A 17,913-nucleotide genomic window follows, 5' to 3' on the forward strand; every position below is an offset into this window, starting at 1 on the left:
GCGAATAAATATAATTCCAGAGGCGCCATGTATAAGAGATTAAACAAATCGAAAGACAATTTGATAGTTTTAATGCGCTTTAGGGAATATTTCTTTTTAATTTCCTAGCTCTGTAACAGTTTTTGTTTATTATTATTCATGCACTCAAATGAATTTTCAGCAAGAGTACCCCAATAGTTAGATATGTTAAATACGGCGAGTAAAAGCTATCGATAGTTATAATAATACGTTATAGCCCGCCAAATGGAAATCTGAAGCAATCAATCAAAGTAATTGTCGATTTGTTCGAGCTCTGAGTCTTAAAAATAAAGCGGAAATTGCAGTAGTCCGAAGTCTTGGGCAGGCAGATAATAGGCGACCTCACAGTTGACGCAGTCGAGACAGATGGATTAAGCGGCATCACGTGCCATTGTGCACGTCCTGGCTTAACATTGTTCTACAGCAGAGGACAGCCGGCTGTTTGCCCTGTTTTATTACCTGGTGCGGCAATTGTTGAATTGGTGTTGTTTTTGTTATTGTTGCTGCTGTTGCTTTATATGCGCGCGTTTTTACATGGATTTTCCAGCTGCGCTGCAGTGCTCGAAAAGGTGTGAGTACATACATACATTCATACTTACATATATGTATGTATATAAGATATGCATACAAGTACATGTATAAATATTGAAATTTAAATAAATACACACAAGCGTACATTAGTATATGTCAATATATTATTCTAATATAATTCCAATTTTTTGATCATAATTTCCAACATAATTTTAATTAGTATTACGAATTTTCCAATAAAATTTGCATTTACTTATGGCGCTCATATCCCGTTAAAAATTGTATAGGAATAGCATACTTATACATATGTGGCATACACTCGTATATCCATAAATACATACATATCTCGCATCCATATTCATTTGCATGCATGTACATCCATTTCCTGCTATATTTATATATTTGTGTGTGTGTATTTGCACAGTGGGCGCTGTTGAAGATTGTGTACTGTCAAATTAAATGCAGTCACAAAAGTTTTATAATATTTGGTTTCACATATTTTTCTATATATGTTCATATATGTACATGTATTTGAAATAATATAATAGTAGCATTCGTTTGAGGTTTGTTTATTTATTTTCTCCTATCTAGTTATACATAGCTATTCATCCCATGGAAAATACAATATCATCTGTATCCCATTCAACATATTGCTCTTTAACATGCATTACATTTACGATTCTGGCAGCCGCAGCTGCATCCTGTGGCGTGCCCAAGGCCAGGTGCTGTTTTTGTGTTTCTCGGCGGCGTCGACGTTGTTGCCGCTGCCGACGTCACTGACACAGTTGATAGCCATTTTAGTAACATTTTTCTTAATAATTAATTTTATGAGCCTGCGGCAATTCGAGTAATCAAGCTTAAGTGCGAGTGTGGTGTCCTGTTACATACACACACACATATGCACTTACAACGACCATTGCACAGTTGCGTTATCAAGCTGCACAGCTGTACCGTTATCAGTTGCAGTGCACTCTCAATGACATGCGCTCACTGAGCTTGCGACGGAAAGCTCTCTCACGAGAGCAGCTTACGTTGAAGAGAGCAAAAGAGAGAGATAGAGAGCGCGTGCATGTTTGGCGCTTTTATAGAAAGTCCTTGCTGCTGCTGCTGCTGCTTTTACTGCTACTGTTGAGCTGTTGGGCTGTTGACTGTCAAAAATTTTCACTTAACAATCAGTCAAGTTTATCGTGCGTCTTAGTTTAGTTCGCAGAAATTAGCTCGCGTGACGCTTGCGACAGAAAAATTGGTCCGCAGCAGCAGCCGCAGCCGCAGCACCAGCAGCAGCAAGAGCAGGCAGTTAAAAAAAAATTGAAAAACCACAACGAAGCAGCTAAAAAAGGTTAATTCAATTACCGCGTGTGCCATGATATAATTCTATTCATGTAAAAAGTGTAAAAAACATCTGCAGCAGGCAGAATTTTCTGTACATGATTAAACCATTGTGGCAGCCTCCATACAAAAAGGAATGCTATGCAGAAAAAACTGTAACTGTGCTGCCTAGTTTTGTGCGCGAGCCGTTGTTTATTTAAATTAAAATTAGACCCGTAATTGACTGTAAATGCATAAAGTGTGTACACACATATAAATGCGAAGACAAACACTTACACTCACAAACACACACACACACAGGAACGAAATCAAAACGCATTAAAACGAACCTTGAGCAAATCAGCCTTAAACACACATAGATAAACACACACAATCATACAGATATAGATATATATATATATATAGCTATATACATACGTATATATCCACGAGCGTAGCTTGAAGTAAAGGATTTTTGTATGTCAAGAAAAGAAGCAACGAATTCGGCAATAAGGATACGCCAACCAACTGAAGAGGAAACAGCATGTCGGGCAGGTAGCTGAAAAGAGAGAGAGAGAGCGAGAGAGGGGAGAGAGAGAGCGAAAGTAAGAGAGGGACAGTCGAACATAGTGAGACACACTGACTAGATTTGCTCGCTAGCATGCGAGTGAGAAAGAGAGAGCGAGCCAGGGCAATATGTGTACTGTGGTGTGTATGTGTAAAATGTGGCTGAAAAATATTATCATAATTTATGCAAACGGTTATTAAGCTCTGTGAACGAAAATTTAACAATTCAATTTACATTCCGGAGAAAATTTAAAGTAAAAAGAATAAAATTATGTATTAATATAATTAAACGAGTATACATTTTGCGGAAAATGAAAGTAAAGCTCAAGGAATCGCCTCACTCTTCAAAAAATGTGGCTGAAAATAATATTAATATTAATTAATATGTTTTAATATGTCTGCTACTGTTTGTTTATACACTTTTCTATCTTATCTAACGATAAGATGAAGCCATGGGTCACCTGCAGTACTGCTTAACAGTGGAGTAAATCAATTCAATTAATAGTTTAAAATATAATAATTATTTCATTCAAATTAACTCATAAGTTGATAAGATAACAAAAGTTTGAGGTATGTGGAGGACGTCTCTGCATTGTAATTTCCGTTAGTCAATATTTATTTGAAATTTAACTTATCTGATTTATATTTGTACTGCAATCAATAGAAATATTTTTAGTGTGCAGTATAAGCTAAGTCCATTAACTTTAATTTTTAAAAATGATTAGATAAAATAAACTCGTAGATTTTATAAAAATTCAGCGTGCTTGAAGATATGATAGCACAAATATTCTACAACTTATATGACTAAGAAGTAAAAATATTATATCAAGTATAGTAATTTAAAACTTCGAATTATGTATACAAAAATTTGTATAATAATATTCATAAAACGTAAAGAAAGCAGAAAGGACGATTTTAATTGCCAACAATTAAATCAGCTTCAATTAGTTAATTAATTGCTTTGAGCACACTGTACAACGGTTAGGAGCTTTCTGCTTAAGGCAGGCACACGAGCACACTAACACACACACACACAAATAGCGGCATTCGCACACAGGGCCACGCTCATGGCTCTCGTACAAGGACGCTTCCGCCTTGGCGCTCTCTCACACACTCACACACTTATATTTAGCGAGAGAGAGAGAGAGAGATTAGGAGCGGGAGAGAGTGGACGCCACGAGGCAATCGACAATGTTAAGCCTCAAATTTACCGTTAACGTTTGTGTTTTGTGTACAAGTTTCGTATTTGAGTTTGTGTTTTATATTATTCTATTTACCAACGGGTCCTCACACAGCTTCAGCTCCAGATCCAGCATAAATAAGTAAAGATAAGACGGCTAACTGAAATGGCCCGATTTCAATTATAAAAACCAAATAATAATAATTATAACAAAAACAAATAACAAGTGCGCCGATCAACGAAAAATTTGCAATATTGCAATAGCAGACCTCGCAACATGCCGGAAGAGAAGGCATCCAATCTCGAGAATGGCCAAACAACGGCAGCATCCACACCCAGCAAAACCAAACGCCAAAGGACACCAACACGTCGACGTCCGCCAAACGAAGGCGATGTCGTCGCTGGGGGCGTGGGCATTACCGGCGGTGGTGTGGTCATCCTGCCCCAGCACGTGCTCAACGAACTCTATCACAACTATTCCATTAAGCAGCGACGCAGCGGCCTTAAGTGGTTCCTGTTTGCGGCCGTGCTCTTTAATCTCTGGACGATTTGCATACCCTGGGAGCAGGCGTTTCTCACAAGAGGTCAGTCAGTTCATTTAAACTTAATGTTTGCCCATCCGTTATCTCAATTTTAATCTTAATTATTAGGAGCAGAGCTAATCTTATTTATTAAGAGCTCTAGATGTCTTATCTTACGAGGGTTTCGAATTAACTTTGCTTATTTTTAATTTCAAATTCCATTATAATAATTCTGTAAGAAATTATATTATTATATGAAAATTAAGTTATGAAATTGTTATCATATGAAATCTTATTACTAGTTAGCTATAATATTAGTTTTTAGTTTGCTAGTTAAGAAGCTATTTACGAGAGTTAGCTAAAGAGGTTGTAAAGTTTATTAATTGAGTGTAAACTCCTAGTTAATTATTTAGCCAAGATAAAGCTTCCAATAGTTTATCGAATTTAAAATGAAACTAATAATCATGTTGTTGGACTAATTATGGTGCGAATAAATCGCGCGATGTGATAGAGCTATTTACGTAGAGATCTATTGTAATACTTATATCAGATTCTCTAATTTTTGGCATCACAATCTGATATAGATTCTAGTTCCACAAGCTATAAGCATTTGAAAAGTTGACTTTGATTATTAAGTGATACTTATCTCATATTATATTATAGAGTGTATATACTAATTTATATTAACTCTCCTTTAAAACCGCCTTCCTCAGTGGTCAATTGCAGCATGCTGTTGGCCTATTTGGCGCTGACGGCTCTGCTGCACATTGGACGCCAGTCGGAGCAGCCTGCCCTGAGACGCTTGCATCACTCGCTGTTGACAGTTGTGCCGCGAGCCTTGTGGTTCCTCTCGATGCTTCATTTCGCCGCCTATGTGATGCTGCAGGCTAGCTTCTCGCCGCGGTAAATACGGTTCTTGTATAAATTTTATCAATAATTGAATAGATAAACCCTTAAATATTTTAGAGATGTGCTTGGCTGGGCGATTCTCTTGAACTTCCTAATATATGTGACATTGCCATTGCCGTTGATTTTCCTGGGCCTGGTAATTGGCTTTTGCACGTACTTCAATTGCTTGAGTCTGCCCGTTGGCTTCTCACGTCCAGATCCTTTAATCTCAGATCAGGCGGCGGCTAATGCCGTTTTAATAGCCACCGCAGCGTTAATTGGACTATTATATTACTTTATGGGCGAGGCGAAGCAGAAGCGCGCCTTCCTGGAGGCCAAAAAGAGTCTGGAGGTCAAGATGGTCATAGAGGAGCAGTCGGCAGAACAGGTATGTATATACAGGTTTATCATTTAACTCATAACTCACTGCATTGTGTTTCATTTTTTGCGTTTGTCTTAATCTAAAGGAACGTTTGCTGCTATCCGTGCTGCCCAAGCATGTGGCTATCAAGATGCGCGAAGACTTGGGCTCATCTAGTTCAGAGGCCTTCAAAAAGATCTATATGAGTCGACATGAGAATGTGAGGTAAGTCCAAGCTTGCACTTCATATGCTGCAAAAGATTGGTGAAGTCAATACTAACTCTTTGAGTTATATAGCTAAAGGCTGATATAATGTAGCTGTTTGCCCTTAATCTATGGAAAAACCTGTTAGTTAAGCTTCTTGTACGAGTCAGTGGGTTAAATTCCTAACTTCACACCTGTTCATTCACAGCATTGGTTTTCCCAGTTTCTTAAAGCTAAAGACAACCTAACGACGATGGAATGATAACACAATCCTTTAAGTAACTTAACTAACTGTTAGGTTAAAGGTATTCTACATATACATGGGTCTAATCTTTACTCGTGAACCTCGAATTGTATTTTGAAACGATTTGCCCATATCTCTTTCGGAAAGTCCACAGAAACTTTTCGACTCTATTTGATATGTAGTATCAAAAATAATATTGGTTTGAGTATAAGCTTTCAAATCCCTTATAAGACAATCTAAAAATCTATATACATATGTTAATTCATGTTCTATCTGGCGATGTTTTCTCACTACTCTTGTTGATAAATCATCCTTGGGCACTATTGACAAGAGTCACTATATGCTTTGACTAATTTACTCCTTATCAATTAGTCCGCATTTGTATTAGTGTGGCTAGGCAATTGAAAGTATTCTTTTATTCGTTCGACTTCGACGTTGTTCGATTTTGCTATACGTAAATGATGCTCAGTGCAAATTTGGGACCTATTTACTTATTTATCGCTATTCATTCTATTCTTAAAAGGATATTTCTCTCTTTTCTCGTTACTCGTAATTCGTCATATTACCCAATGGTTATTGTTCACTTCCTTAGCCATCAAAATCTCTATCACAATATTAACACCTATAATATCGCCTTGGGGCATTTTTATTATGATATAGAAATAGGTTTTTAGGAATTTTCCTAACAGCTCCTTTTAGCTTTATTAGTTCCGCTGAATAATGTCCGGCTAAACTCTACAGTGTTTGTTTTATAGGCTCATTATCAGACGACTACGAAAGAAAGAGCCAGCTCTGTAGCACCCATTTTAATCTATGTACATATACATATAAATATATACATATATTCTTTTTCACACCCACCAAAAGCATACTGTATGCGGATATTGTTGGCTTTACCGCCATCTCCTCGACGTATAGCGCCCAAGATCTGGTAAAAATGCTAAACGAGCTCTTCGCACGCTTCGATAGGCTCGCCGAGGTAAAGTGGAAACAACTTTCCTTTTGTGTTCCGCCAGCTATTCTTTATTTTTGTTTTCTCTTTTGCACTGCTTTTCTTTTAATGTTTTTTTGTTTTTCTCTTTGTTTGTGTGTGTGTTTTCCAGCTGTTCGTTCACCTGCCCAGTCCCGTAATAATCTCTTAAAATAATGTTGATGATGATGTTTAAGATAAGCATCTGAGAATTTTGTTGTTCTCTTTAGTTTTGTTTTCTCGTTTTTCATTTCCTTCAATTGCGAATTTCGAACTTTAATTTGAATTCTGCTTCTTACGTTTGCTCTTCGCCATTCATCTTCATTTTCCTTTACATACTTTTTTTTTTCATATTTGTAATGGGCGACTGAGTGGGCGGGGCGAGGCGAGCGGTTCGGTGCGCTGGCAACAAAAGTTACGCTCAGTCAGCCGTGTGAAATGTGTCGAGTTGATTTTTGCTCTCATGCGATTTTTCTTTTCGGGGCTTTGCCTAAAAGGTCCTTTAAATTTAGGCCCAGTTAATTTGCTGCAGTATTTTTTATATTTTTTCCTGAGTCTTTCTTGTGGAAACTTTTTTGTTGCCCTGGGGTTTTTTGTTTTCTTTTGTTTTTATTGGCTTTGCAGCAAGTTTTCGGTTCATTTGTTTTGTGTGCTGGGATTTGAAAGCTAAGTTTGGCTTTCGAGGGGAATACTTTAGGTATACATATATATATATTATTCAGTTATATTCTGTATACTTTTGAATCAACAAAATTGAAGTAATACAGTTAAATAAAATAAAATATCATTACAAATATGATTTGTAAACAAAAAGATTTAATCAAAATAAAATAAATTCAATCGGCTGAAAAAGTACGAAATAATATTATGTAAAAGCGAACATAATAATATATCTATATTGTATTTTTCAAAAGAGGACATTCATACAGTTTATTTTTAATGTTATTAAAAGTATTAAAGAAAACGTGATTTTTTTTTAAATAAAATTATTTCGTTAAATTATATTTTTTATTTATTTTTTACTAGCTGGCCCGGCAAACGTTGCATTGCCCTCTATATTATTTCTAGGTAAAAAATTGTTGAAAGCTATGTTGTTCAGGCTGGGATACACTGATAAATTTATTAATCGGATTTTCATTCAAGCACCTTGTTGTAAACGACATTCTTCGTTTTTTGGTCGGGTGCAAGAGCAAATAATGCGGATCGTTTGCCAACACGTGAGCATGCCACGTACAATTGACCATGAGAAAAACACGCATTTTCTAGATTGAGGCCACAAATAGTCAAAGATTGGCCCTGTGACTTGTTGATCGTCATGGCGAAGGCAAGACGAAGCGGGAATTGAATTCGTTTAAATTCAAAGGGCATATCTGTTGAGCTCATCGGAATCCTAGGAATAAGAACTTCCTCATCTTTAAATTTTCCTTTGAGTATCAACGCGTGAATCACATTGCTCATCAGTTTTCTTATCACCAAACGCGTTCCATTGCACAGTTTTGGTTGGTTGGTTTAAATTTCTAAGCATGCAAATCATGGAGAATTGCTCTTTTCATAGCTGTGTTCATTTCTTGACGCCGGTCAAGTTGTTCTTCCATATTGCCCATGAAGTATATTTGCAAGAATTTTTGCTGTGCATCTTCAATAGGTTGCAATGATCCAATGCGATGGCAAATCTGGCCTTGAATCTTTAAATTCAAAGCCATAGTTATAGTTATATTTACAAACACTATTTACAGAAATCTAACAAACTACATTATTCAAAATTTTTTTTTGGCAGTCATAGAAAATAAAATTTTGAACGTAAATTACCTTAAATATCCGTCTCCAATATTTTCCGCCCCAAATTATGTCATTTGGAAACAGGCATTGTATTTTTGAGTGTTCGCTAGAAAATGTCGTGATTCTAGTGTTTCGCCATAAAGCAGGGAACGCAATGGCTATGGTGACCGCTAATGGCAATGTCACTTTACCACTAAGGCAGCACAAACCGGGCGTTTCACCAGCAAACTTCAATGCGCCACAATGCTAGCAAACAACGTCCATTGGACCAATGCAAACTAAACGATTCAAGCTGTAATCAATGGTGCAATCATATCGAAACGCTGCTCGATTCAAATCAATCCTTGAACCATTTCTTATTGCCATTTCACGGGCTGCCTCTCTTTGAGAAGCACGAATTAAGGCCCTTCTTCCCTGGGTACTAACGCGGAGCCTTTCTCGGGCGATTTCTCGCTCTTCGTCAGATAATTGACTCGCGCTATTCCGTTGCCTAATTGCATTATGGGTCCGCCGGGAAAGATTAGATCTTCTAGGACGCGGCATTTTTATTAATAGTAATACTGCCCTCGCACAAAACCATATAAAACAATCGAGAAATATAAATATAAATAATTTACACAAATTTATGTTTGAGACAAACAAATACCTGAACTTTCGAGATATTTAGCTTTTGTAAAAGTCCAAAAATACAATTTTTAATAATTAACTTTTTTTTTTTTAATTTCGAATTTTGAATTTTGAATTTTTTTATTTATTTTTGATTGTTAGGTTTTAATCTTTTGATTTTTTTTTTTAATTTTTGCAGATTTTTGATTTGAAATATTTATAAAGTTTAAAAGTCCGAAAATATAAAAAGCCAAAAATACACTTTTTAATAATTACCTTTTTTTTTTTAATTTCGAATTTTTAATTTTTTATTTATTTTTTGAACAGTCAGGTTTTAATCTTTTGATTTTTTGCAGATTTTTGATTTGAAATATTTTTCCTTTTGATTTGAAAATTTTTTTTTTTTTTTTTTTTTTTTTTTTTTTTTTTTTTTTTTGAATAGTTAGGTCTGCTCGAGGTCAGGAGACCGTAGACTGACTGACTACATTTGTTTATTTACTTCTACACTATTGTCAAAACTGTCACTGTTACCAAGCCTACTGGGTATAAAAAAAATTTGAACATTTGGGGAAAAAACCGCGTTTTTCAAGTATTCGGCAAATTTTTTCAGTATTTTTAAGACCCTATACTAAACTCGTTGCGGAGACAAATCCAACAAATCAAAAACCATGAAAATTGGTTCAGCCCAAATCAAGTTATAAGCAGTCTTCACTTTTACACAACTTTCTTTTATATATATAGATTATACACTATATTAAAGATTTGTCCCAAGGTTTATATTAAATAATAATAATTTGTCAATTTATTATACAATATGTATTCGCCAAAATAATTAGTTGTTAATTTATTAAGTTTTAGTATTTTGTTTGCTATATATTATAAGTATATTATTATTTTTATACAACTTTAGGTGATAGCTTCATTGAACTAATTTAAGTTAGTTGATAGTCTGATTTGTCCCTTAAATGTATTTCTATTATTCTTATTTTTTTATTAACAATTTACGTCAGATTTACATGATGCGCTTTTTATTATAATACTTAATTTTAATTATCCATTCGTTATGACATTTTCTTTCTATTAGAGCTTTATGGTTCTTTATAGATAATTAATTACCTGCTCTATTATTAACTTTGTTTTTTTTGGTAGTTTGATTATCTATTAATTTTATTGATTTGAAGACCCGCAATTAATGAAATTTATGCATTGCTGTCGTACCTAATCGACGTTCAGCCCAAAATGGAGCTTAGCGCTTCGATTAGCTGGTTTCACTATAAAGAGTCTAACTAACACCCTTTCTCGCCCCCATGCAGAAGTACCAACAACTGCGCATTAAAATTCTCGGTGATTGCTATTATTGCATTAGTGGAGCGCCCGACGAGCGGCCGGATCATGCCGTGCTCTGTGTTCACATGGGACTTTCCATGGTTAAGGCCATCAAGTGAGTTGAGCACTGACAAGAGCAGACAGAGTGCCAGGACACTCAGTCAAGCAGTGGACTCTGGGGACAGCAACAACGACAGGCGACGGGCGTTGTCAAATCAACGTTTGTTCAATTAAATGTAATTGCACTTAGCCACGCGTCGTCCTGTCCGCCTGTTGTTGTCCTTTTGTGCCATCTAGGATATAGTTTTTATAGCACTCTTTTATATATATATATATATATATATATATATATATATATATATATATACATTTAATTCATCTAGATATGTGCAGCAAAAGGCAAACTCACCTGTTGATATGCGTGTGGGCATACACACAGGTGCTGTCCTGGCCGGGATACTGGGCCAGCGTCAATGGCAGTTTGACGTTTACTCCAAGGACGTTGAGCTGGCCAATAAAATGGAGTCCAGTGGCAAAGCCGGGTGAGTCCAATGCATAATTAATCGAATTAGAAAATAGCGGCTGGTCTTGGCTTGGTCTTGGCTGGGCGGGACTGTTTCGAGCTGTAATGATTTGTCCTTGTCACTTCGATATGCAAATTTATGGCCCCGGGCACACCCTCGACTTGCATTTACAATTCGAGTTCATTTTTTTTTCCGCTTTGCATTGCAGACGTGTACACATTTCCGACAAAACATTGGCCTTTCTCAATGGCGAATTCGAGGTGGAGCCGGCCTTTGGCGAGAAGCGGGAGGAGCTGTTGCGCATAGCTGGCCTGAAGACATATTTCATTACGAAAGTGGTTAAACCGGTGAGTGCAGATTGTTAGCCTGTCCAGTAAAAGTTTTTACGTGCTCTAATCTGTAAATTGTTAAACAACATTTCTAGTTCGCCTCGCCCTGCGGCAAGAAAATCAACGAATCGAAGTCAGAGAATACCAACCATAGCCCCGACTCGAATCCCAGCAGCAACAGCAGCAATGAGAGCAACGAATGTGCTGGCGATGACAACGATGCCACAGTCGATGATGAGGAGCTCTTAGCACAAAGTGTCGTCATCAATGGACACAATCCCACAGCCGCCGAGGATGAGGAGGAGCAAATAAAGCTGGAGAATTTCAAGCAACGTTTAAAAGATGAACTGGTCACACGCGACGGGCACGAGTATGAATTATAACTGCCTACCAGATACTCTGGTATCAAATATCAAAGTCTAATTAACTCATTTTGCTTGCACTCACACAGAAATCTCACCAAGGACACGAACATCTTTTTACGCTTCAAGAATCCGCAACTGGAGCAGGCTTATGCCGTCTATCGGGAGCCATACAGCTCGCTGCCCTTGCTGGCCGCCCTGCTGGTGCAGTGCATCGATGTTTTATATTCATACTTGGTGTTGCCGCGCTCAACACTGCATTTCATTAACATTGCCGCGCCGCTGGTGCCCATCGCCATGCTGGTGGCGATTAGCATTGCCGAAAGCTTTAGCGGCATGCTGCCCAAGTTCTTTGTGGATGTGAGCAAGCGTTTCAATGACATTACCTTCGTTCGGGAGCTGGCGGCCATAATTATAGCACTTACCATTGGCCTTAGCAATGTCATCGACATGGTTAGTATGCGGTTAGACTTCACTGCATGGGGCGTGCTCAAGTCCTTATTGATTTTCTTGCGGTTGCCCTGTAAAAGTTTGCTACGAATATTGCTGTAGGGTAAATAAGATACGCAAGTGTTGTATGTACCATTGAATAGTCGTTATGTTTCTGATAAGCATTCGAATCTAAGTTGTGTCAATATTATCCGTCTGTTCTGAAGTCAACCTTAGACTCCATTAAATTGTAAATATAGGTATATATAGAAAAAAATGTAAGCATATTTTTAGTGTGTATATATTAATTAATGTAAATATTAATGATTCGCCTGTGAAGCTAGATTGATAAACTGAAATGATATAAGATATATTAAGGCATCATATAAAGTTAGACTCTACACATATATGTATGTGTGTATGTATAAATATCTTTTACGAAATCTCAAATTATCAAAACTATACAACTGTTCAAATTACAAATTATTAGTCTAAAACTAAACTCTTTGATTAAATTATAATATATAAGTAATATCGGTTTTTGTGAATTAAGCAAAAATACGTATGTAAGAGTCAGAGATGCGCCTACAAAATTTCTGGTTCAACAGATATATTCGTACAATAATAAATATTTTTACAGGAAACTCTACGATATTTGTATATTGATATGCACTTTAAAATATTCTTGATTGATTAACATATTTATTCAGGAAACTATTCGATATTTAGTATTTAAGTACATCTATTTAAAAATTTTATATTGTCATTAATTGATTTTTCTGCTTCCATATATTTACTCAGTGCAGGGTATATTTTAAGTCAACCATCTGTACCCACTTTTAACATTGTTTCCTGTGTTTGTTGCAGTTTTTCTTTGTCACCTTCGTGCGCACCGAGCACATTGTTAGCGAGAGTGAATTCAATGCCACGGGCGGCTTAGAGGAGGTGGCCACCGCCGAGCACCTGCTGCCTGAATCGTTTGTGGAACAGATGCGTGAAGCGGTGCCCACCGAGCGTGTCCTATATCCGTCCTATTTGAGCAACTTCAGTGTCCTCATACTTATCGCCATTGCTGTAATTGCACAGCTCACGCACTTGACCAAAATCCTGTTGCTCCTGTCCATTGCAGGTGAGTTTTGTTTTTGTTGTTGTTTGTAATTGTATAGTAAATCTTTTTAACAGTTAAGCTAATTGATTATTTTTTATTTACTCTCAGCCCTGCATTGTTATTTCAATGTGTGCATTATGCAGGATTTGTACATTCTGGAGGATGATCTGGCACACCAGCCGTAAGTTTAGTCATAGACAGAAAAAATGTGTTATAGAGTATTAATTAAATAATTCGTTGTTTTTCTTTTTTCAGTCTTATATCAACGCGTTATTGTGCCTCAGGTCTGCTACTAGTGGCGGCATTGTCACTCAGCTTTTTGGCAAGACATGTAAGTAAGAAATTGAAAATACATTTAATTTCAAAAAATATATTATATTTTATTCTATTCTATGTTACTGTTTACAGAAAAAATTGTCATCATTATTTTTTAAACATTTAAGCTGTTCCTTTAGTTTAGTTTACAGTCAGAAATAGTTAAAAAAAAAAGACAATTAATAATATTAATATTGTTTACTGTATATAAGCTTTGGTATTTATTTGCTATCAATAAATACCATAAAATTTCCATTTTGAGGCTCACTTCACACTGATCCTAATATACAAAGCCTAGTATTACTTAACTTACTGACTGTACCTTCCTAATTATATTTAAACTATATTTTATTTTTTTACAAAGAAAACTTGCTCTTAAAATGGCATACAAATTTTTTGTTCATTTCCAAACATTTTAAAATTATTTTAAAAAATTTTTAACTCTACTGTATTCCCATAAATTTTTTAAATATTGTAATATTGGATTTGACAGTACCTTGTTCACTCTTCTCAGTATTCTGTTCCCAAGGTTTGTTTTTCGTTCTTGGTTTTCTCAGCGTTTTGTTCCCAATTCACATTTCACCTCACATCTTTTACTCAGTATTCTGTTCCCAAGGCATATTTAAGCAAGGGAAGGTAGACAATGGTGTCGCATTTTTTATGTATGACAATTTATTAGCTGACAAAAGTTATGTCAAAATCGCATTACACAATTCATCGACTAAATAATATAGAATTTTTTTTAGTTATTTTTGTAATTGTTGGCATTTTAATTTCAAATATACAAGAAATTTATTAAATTACAATTATTACATTTCAATGAATCTAAATTCATTTTGTTTCTCATCATTTTAAAAACAGATGGACCACGAGGATCGTGTTATATTCAAATGGAAAACTGAGGTGGCCGAGCAGAAGGAAACCGCCAACGATATGCGTCAGCGCAACGAGGCTTTGGTCTATAATGTGCTGCCCGTGCATGTGGCCGAGCATTTTATGAAGAATACAAAGCGCTCCCACGACGATCTCTACTCGCAGAGCTATGCCGAGGTGGGCGTGCTCTTCGCCAGCATGCCAAACTTTTCAGGTAAAATATCCACTCTGTTTATATATTTGGAATAGAATTCAAGCATTGGGCATACTCTACAGATTTCTATTCGGAGGAGACCGTTAACAATCAGGGCCTGGAATGCTTGCGTTTTCTGAATGAGGTCATTTCCGATTTCGATGCGGTAAGACAAATGTATATAAAGATCTATGTAGTACTATATAAGTATGTTTTTCCTTTTAGCTATTGGAACTGCCACAGTTTCAGGACATCATTAAGATAAAGACAATTGGATCAACTTATATGGCAGCCAGTGGCATTAATTTGCAGCGCAATTTACGCACTGATGCGCCTATTACCGAGCGCTGGTCCCACTTGGCGGTTCTGGTGGAATTCGCCCTGGAGCTGAAGCATGCGCTGCAGGGCATCAATGAGCAATCATTCAATCATTTTGTACTCAAAATGGGCATCAATCATGGACCGATAACGGCGGGCGTGATTGGCGCCCGGAAGCCACACTACGATATCTGGGGGAATACGGTGAATGTGGCCTCGAGAATGGAGAGCACCGGCAAAGCGGGTGCCGTGCAGGTCACCGAGGAGACCTGTAACATATTGCAGCAATTCGGATATACGTTTCAGCAGCGGGGCCTGGTGGCTGTAAAGGGCAAGGGACAGCTGATGACCTATTACTTGCAGGTGGGTGAAACAAGGAACACTCAAGTTCACTCTTAGGCTAAATTCTCTGACTAATTGCAGGGCAAAACTGAGAGCAGCGCTGCGGAGGCAAAGGCAGCCGTTGAGCTGCATGAGAAAGAGACGGTGACCACGGCAGCTCCAGTGTCAGTTAGTTTGGAGTGCAGCACTGAGCTGGAAGCGGACATAAAGACACCACTGCTGAAGCTCAAGGCACAGGATGCAGCAACGGAAGCCGCGGCAGAATCATGTCTGGGCAACGGAACCGTTGGGGAATCTCAATCCCTGTTGGAGTGAATTCAGAATGTATTACATTTGACATATTCAAAATGTGTATGGATGTGTGTGTGAGCGTGTGTGTGTGTGTTAGGGTGTGTGAGCGTGAGTGTGCTTGTGCAAGCGTGAACATATAGTTAACTGTTATACAACTGTTATACTTGCTACATTTGGTTTGCCTATATTCGTGTGATATTCTCTGCTACGTGAACAACTTTGAAACAAACAAAACAAATGAAAAGAAGCATAAGAAAATTTATACCCTTTAGTTGTAACTGGTCTTCGCTTTTGAAAAGTTTGTAAACTGTGTACCTTAAACATTTATAACTATAACTTAAGTATTCAAATTTATTGTGAATGTTTTGTTTTAAACAAATTGTTATTTCATTTACAAATTATATAGTAGAAAAGAAACTGTAATATAATAAATTATTTGCTTAACAACATTAGTCGATGTGTAGTTCAAAAATATTACGAATCCAGAACATCAATTTATAAACTCTAGCTTTAGGAACTTAAATTAAATTATACATATACAACTAATTGCATTACCTTTCGCAAAAGGAAACCCCCAAACAAAGTACTTCTCGATGTGAATGTGCTTGAAATGTAACTATATAATAATACAAATTAATACAAAAGCAAACAAACGCAAATACATAAAAAATAATGCATATGTGTAGACTAAGTCGAGATAATTAAATTGAGAATCCGTATCCCACCACACAACAAAAAATGCAACCCACAAGCAAGTCCAAAAACGAAACAGTTAAACAAATTGTATGTACTATAATTATGCTAAATAATTATTAACTATTAGTGAATATATAGCATTAAATAATGCCCCAATCTAGTGGAAGAGCAATAGTAGGCAAATAATTTGAAGAATTCGGCATGCATACTACACAAAATTATTAAACAGAATATAGACTATAAATAATTACATATACATATGCATATATCTAGTCTACATATACATTAGCATGTCTACATAGAGAAAGCGTCGCATGTTTACTAGAGAACTTCAACGAATTAGTCAAGAAACAAACTACGAACGAACTTACATAGCAAGATAAACTCACTGAAAATTACATCAATATATTAAAACAAGAAGATTCAGAAGATAAACGAATGGCAAATCCAGTTTATAAGCATTTTTGTCCATTGGTTTCGTTAACCTGACCTAAATCGTTTTGTTATTAATGGCTTAAAGCATGACAATCAACGAAAAATATGTAAGTTAAAGGCATGACGATGATTGTTTAATTATCAATCCAAAATCGCTAAAACCATCTAAATTAATTTTGTTTGTTTTAAATATTTGAGAATTACCCAGCAAAACTAATAAAAAAGAAATCCATTAGTAAATGTTTCAGTGTTGTGTTTTAAGCTATTAACTAAAGATCTAACATTGCACTTTTATATAGTTTCAATGACAAAAAAAAAAAAAAAAAAAACAACAAAAAACTAAAAATTCGCAAATTATAGGACAAAAGCAAAAGCCTAATAAATCTACATAAATATAAATATATATTTTGCATTTACTTCAACATAATTTTAAATTACGCGGGCACTAACAGGTCATGTTAACAGCAGGTGGCTGGAGTCACTGTTAAAAGGCTCACTTGGTTATGCAAAAAACAGTTATTTTAATGTTAACTAACAGGTCTCGTGTGACGTCACATTTTGAGTTTGCTTTCGTTATCCGTTTCACGGGCACAAAACAGGCATCCTTAAAGTTCTTCCAAGCAACCAATATAGATAATTCGCAGTTAATTTGTATAGTAAGTTAAAAAAAATATAAATTGTAGCCACAACCAGACGATGTACTACTCTATCTCTCTCTAGGCTCTGTCTCTCTCTCTCTCTCTATGAAAACACAAGCAAACATCAGTGCACTCTTAATTGTGATATTTTGTATTTGAAAGTACTCATGGAGATTGTTAATTTTCTTAAAGGCACTTAGCTATTTAAACAATCAAAAAGTTTATATATTTTGTCAATTAATATTGCTGTCTTTCCAGTCAGCAATTCCGCTCGAATCGAAACTTGTGGGGCATAATTGATTTTCATTTTCTCAATGCAAATTGGACTAACATGTTTCAAAATAAATTTCGGACATAGACGCAATAAATTTTTTATTTAAATTTCTTAGATTTTCCTAATATATGTAATTTGATTAATTTATGGATCAGTAAATCAACATTTCTTTTAAATGATAGACCACTCATGACACTGTTGTTACTGCTATCTCTGGTTAGTTCTGTTAATCAATCGTGAGGAAATTGATTAATAATGTTAACATGAAGAATTCACAACAGTC

General features: G+C 36.1%; 1 protein-coding gene and 1 long non-coding RNA gene across 5 annotated transcripts; one reads left to right on the forward strand and one right to left on the reverse strand.

Moving 5' to 3' along the window:
• Positions 1–272: 272 nt before the first annotated feature.
• On the forward strand, positions 273–17,023 carry Ac3 (Adenylate cyclase 3). Of its 3 annotated transcripts, none has more exons than XM_089464142.1 (18): positions 273–587; positions 3,720–4,188; positions 4,839–5,028; positions 5,092–5,401; positions 5,481–5,599; positions 6,690–6,801; positions 10,491–10,618; positions 10,887–11,045; positions 11,236–11,374; positions 11,452–11,726; positions 11,808–12,171; positions 13,015–13,276; positions 13,364–13,436; positions 13,511–13,586; positions 14,432–14,657; positions 14,720–14,802; positions 14,862–15,317; positions 15,378–17,023. In XM_089464142.1, exons 2-18 carry the CDS (start codon positions 3,882–3,884, stop codon positions 15,609–15,611), a joined length of 3,513 nt encoding a protein of 1,170 aa, XP_089320268.1. In that variant the 5' UTR covers positions 273–587; positions 3,720–3,881; the 3' UTR covers positions 15,612–17,023. The 3 variants fall into 3 exon arrangements, with proteins under 3 accessions (XP_089320268.1, XP_017858082.1, XP_089320269.1); XM_018002593.2 differs by lacking the exon at positions 273–587 and adding an exon at positions 1,675–1,888; XM_089464143.1 differs by lacking the exon at positions 273–587 and adding an exon at positions 1,912–2,116.
• Positions 7,880–9,918, reverse strand: LOC149269874 (uncharacterized). Of its 2 annotated transcripts, none has more exons than XR_016269071.1 (3): positions 9,454–9,918; positions 8,602–9,131; positions 7,880–8,477 (listed from the first exon to the last, which is right to left on the reverse strand). It is a non-coding gene; the product is annotated as an uncharacterized LOC149269874 (long non-coding RNA). The 2 variants fall into 2 exon arrangements; XR_016269070.1 differs by having other exon boundaries at positions 9,218–9,918.
• Positions 17,024–17,913: the final 890 nt, after the last annotated feature.

Source organism: Drosophila arizonae, chromosome 3 (assembly GCF_054131065.1).
Source record: "Drosophila arizonae isolate 15081-1271.41 chromosome 3, UAZ_ARI_1.0, whole genome shotgun sequence".
In the NCBI taxonomy this organism is placed as follows: Eukaryota; Metazoa; Arthropoda; class Insecta; order Diptera; family Drosophilidae; genus Drosophila; species Drosophila arizonae.